This window comes from Silurus meridionalis, chromosome 14 (assembly GCF_014805685.1).
Source record: "Silurus meridionalis isolate SWU-2019-XX chromosome 14, ASM1480568v1, whole genome shotgun sequence".
Taxonomy (NCBI): Eukaryota; Metazoa; Chordata; class Actinopteri; order Siluriformes; family Siluridae; genus Silurus; species Silurus meridionalis.
This window is the reverse complement of record NC_060897.1, coordinates 13,890,351-13,893,558: the sequence shown is the minus strand read 5'-3', so window position 1 is coordinate 13,893,558 and position 3,208 is coordinate 13,890,351. Positions and strand designations below refer to the sequence as shown.

Genomic DNA, 3,208 nt, shown 5'->3' with positions numbered 1-3,208 from the left:
AATTGCAAAGAGTTTGAAGTTATCATCATCTACAGTGCATAATATCAAAGATTCAGAGAATCTGGAACAATCTCTGTACATAAGGGTCAAGGCCGGAAAACCATACTGAATGCCCGTCATCTTCGGGCTCTTAGACGGCACTGCATCACAAACAGGAATGCTATTGTGACGCCCCGATTGTCGGTTCTTCACAATTAACACAATTTCATTTGTGATTAAAGACACTTAAATGAGTTTTTGCATGCTCAAATGTATTAGGGGAATGGTGGTTCCGCCAGTTCAATAGAGGGCGCTGTGGGAGTGCTGCGTGTTGCAAGGTGTCTGCTGGGCTGCAGGTCATAACCCAGCAAGACGAGAGCTGATCACACGCATGGTTTTGTCCTGTCTTTATTTCACCATTCCACAGGTTAGCTGACTGTTTAATTTGTTAATCTTCATAGGTGTTGATAGAACATATGTCAGTGCATATTAAGTGATTGCTTTCGGTTTGTTTTGATGAAGGATTTATGTTTAATCTTTACTTAAAAATCGCTATGCTAATGCTATGCTAACCCGCGAGTGAAGGACTATGTATGCCCTGTGATATGTGATAATGGTTATTGAAGGTGAATGTTTAAATGTTTGTATATCAGTTCCTATAAATGTTTAGTTTACTTTAAAAATGCATGCAAGTGATCTAAAATGGGTAAAACATTTAGAGAATGTACTGATTTAAGATGTATTTAGTATAGTTGAATTAAATGGAGACTCAGACATGCTAAATAGCATATGGATATGTAAATGAGTAACACCGTGATTGGTTAATGAACAGATCTTCATGGAAATAAATGCATTCACAAGAGAAAGACTAAAACAGTGGACATTTACATAGAGAAGCAATCTATGGTTCATAAGGCATGTGTTGAAAGTTGTAATTTTCCTGATATCATTTTAAGAATTAAAAGATAACCCAGCAAGACAAGAGCTGATCACACGCATGGTTTTGTCCTGTCTTTATTTCACCATTCCACAGATTGCTGGGAACACTTAACTGCCAGCTGATACGGAAGTCCCGTACCCGCTACAGTTCTTGGGGGCTCGTCCGGGATGAGCACCAACTGCTAGAGGAGGGAAGCTCATCCAAAAGAATCCAAAGACCAGCTTGCCGTGGATCTTTGTATGGAATCCTTGCTGTTTTTTGATGATTAACAGTAGTTTGGAGGTTGGTACGATGGAAAAAGAAAGAAGAAATCTGGTGAAGGAAATCAGGAAAGCCCTTTGCGAACTGCCTGAGGATGAACTCTTCCTCATTGCTAAAAACATTGAACAAACCAACGAGGGGGAAGAATCACGAGTAGAACTGGGGGATGAAGAGGGATGTTTCGATTTCATGAGTGGCTTTTTGTGCTGTAAGAGCCTGATGGGAAGGGAAGATGGAGGAATGGCAGTGCTGCTAGACCTAAGGGATAAAATCTTAATTACTCAGTCTCGGTATGGAACAACACAAAAGTATAAGACACCTGACTGGAGCACAGGGGAAACCCAGGGTCACTCGGATAACGCAAAATCTGACATAAACCCAATTACCAGCCATTCCCCCATGTGCACAGTAGACACTGAGTATCAGCAGATGTTAAGGATGTACGAGGAACTCGGCCGAAAGATTCACGCTACGAATCCCCACACCATGTCCTCACAATCAGGCGCGCTCCCATTTTCTTTCCAGACTCCCCCTCCCCCACGCTGTACCGATGACCAAATGAGCAGGAGAGAACCTCCATATATCCCACGGAGAGAGTTTAAAGTACATGGAGGCCAGATTGGCGACTCTACCTCTGAGATTAGCTTCAACAGTGTATGCCGACAAATTGAAGAGGGCCTGCAAGAACATTTTAGTGAAAGTGAAATCATCAGAGGGGTACTGAAGATCACTAAACCCGGTCACTTCAAGGAGATGTTAATGGAGAAAGAGGATTTGACGGTACAAGAGTTGAAAGGGCTGCTACAGTCTCACTTAGGGGATAAGAGTAGCACAGAGCTGTTTCAGAAGTTGATGTGTGCACGCCAAGGAGAAAACGAGAATCCACAGCAGTTTCTTTATCGGGCAATTGGACTCAAACAAAAGATTCAGTTTGCTTCCAAACACAACACTGGGGATATAAGGTATAATGCGAAGACCATACAAGAGGTATTCCTCCACACAGTTTGCCAGGGTTTGGGGTCCAAACACGGTGAGCTTCGTCGTGAACTTAAACAGCTAATTGCTGCAGGAGACGCAACAGATGACATGCTTCTCAGACAGCTTGTAAAGGTAACAAGTGAGGAGGAGGAGAGACAGCGTCGGCTGCAGTCAATGCCACGACTTAAAACCACTCATGCTCATAGTGCTCAAATTCAAGGAATTTCAGAAATTAAGGCAGCGTCTGTGACTACTGAGCAGGTTGATAAAGAGATTCGCAAGCTTATCACCCAAGTAGAAGCACTGACTGATGTAGTCAATTCACTACAACAGCCCAAGGAGAAAGAACAGAATTGTCAATGTATGGCTAAAGCACCTGAAAAGAGGAGAAGGCCGGGTTGTCCTAACTGCATGAAACAGGGGAAAGTGGAGACTTGCAGCCACTGTTTCATTTGTGGAGGGGAAGGTCACCGGGCGGTTGGCTGTCTAAACAGGCAAAAAGGGTCAGTACCTAATGTTAGGCCAAAAAGCACACCAGCGACAACAGTCCCTAATGCAGGTTCATCCTATCGTAACTATACAGTTAATGCTGGTTCGTGGGATCACATGGGTAGTACCACCAGGAAACCAAAGAGAAGACAACCTGAAGGCTCAGGAGAAAAGATTGTCCAGTTTGTTGGAAAAAAGTGTCTACTGGAAGGCGAAATTGGAGGTCATGCTTCTCGACACTGGAGCGCAGGTTAGCATCATTGATCAAGACTGGAGGAAAGAATATCTACCAACACATGATGTTCGCCCCTTATCTGAAATAGTAGGACCCAGTGCTGGTCTGGAGGTGTTTGCCATCAATGGGGAAGTAATTCCATTTAGTGGGTGGGTCGAAGCTACAGTAAGCTTAGCTGGACATGATGGGACCCGCTACTCCATCCAAGTCCCTTTTCTGGTCAGTCAGCTACAGTTGGAGAGGCCACTGTTGGGGTTTAATGTGATCTCAGAGTTAATCACAGGCCCCAAAGACAAGGCAGGCATTCTTACTACCTTACATTCCCT

The 3,208-nt window shown here is 43.9% G+C and overlaps 1 protein-coding gene across 1 annotated transcript; it reads left to right on the top strand.

Moving 5' to 3' along the window:
* The first annotated feature begins 432 nt into the window (after positions 1-432).
* Positions 433-2,910, top strand: LOC124396403. Its single transcript, XM_046865523.1, has 2 exons — positions 433-605; positions 1,013-2,910. The coding sequence occupies exon 2, from the start codon at positions 1,181-1,183 to the stop codon at positions 2,900-2,902; it is 1,722 nt and encodes a 573-aa protein (XP_046721479.1). The 5' UTR covers positions 433-605; positions 1,013-1,180; the 3' UTR covers positions 2,903-2,910.
* The last annotated feature ends 298 nt before the right edge of the window (positions 2,911-3,208 follow it).

What these genes read in the sequence shown, in the direction of transcription:
- LOC124396403 (XM_046865523.1), top strand. Translation starts at nt 1,181, where the DNA reads ATGATTAACAGTAGTTTGGAGGTTGGTACGATGGAAAAAGAAAGAAGA.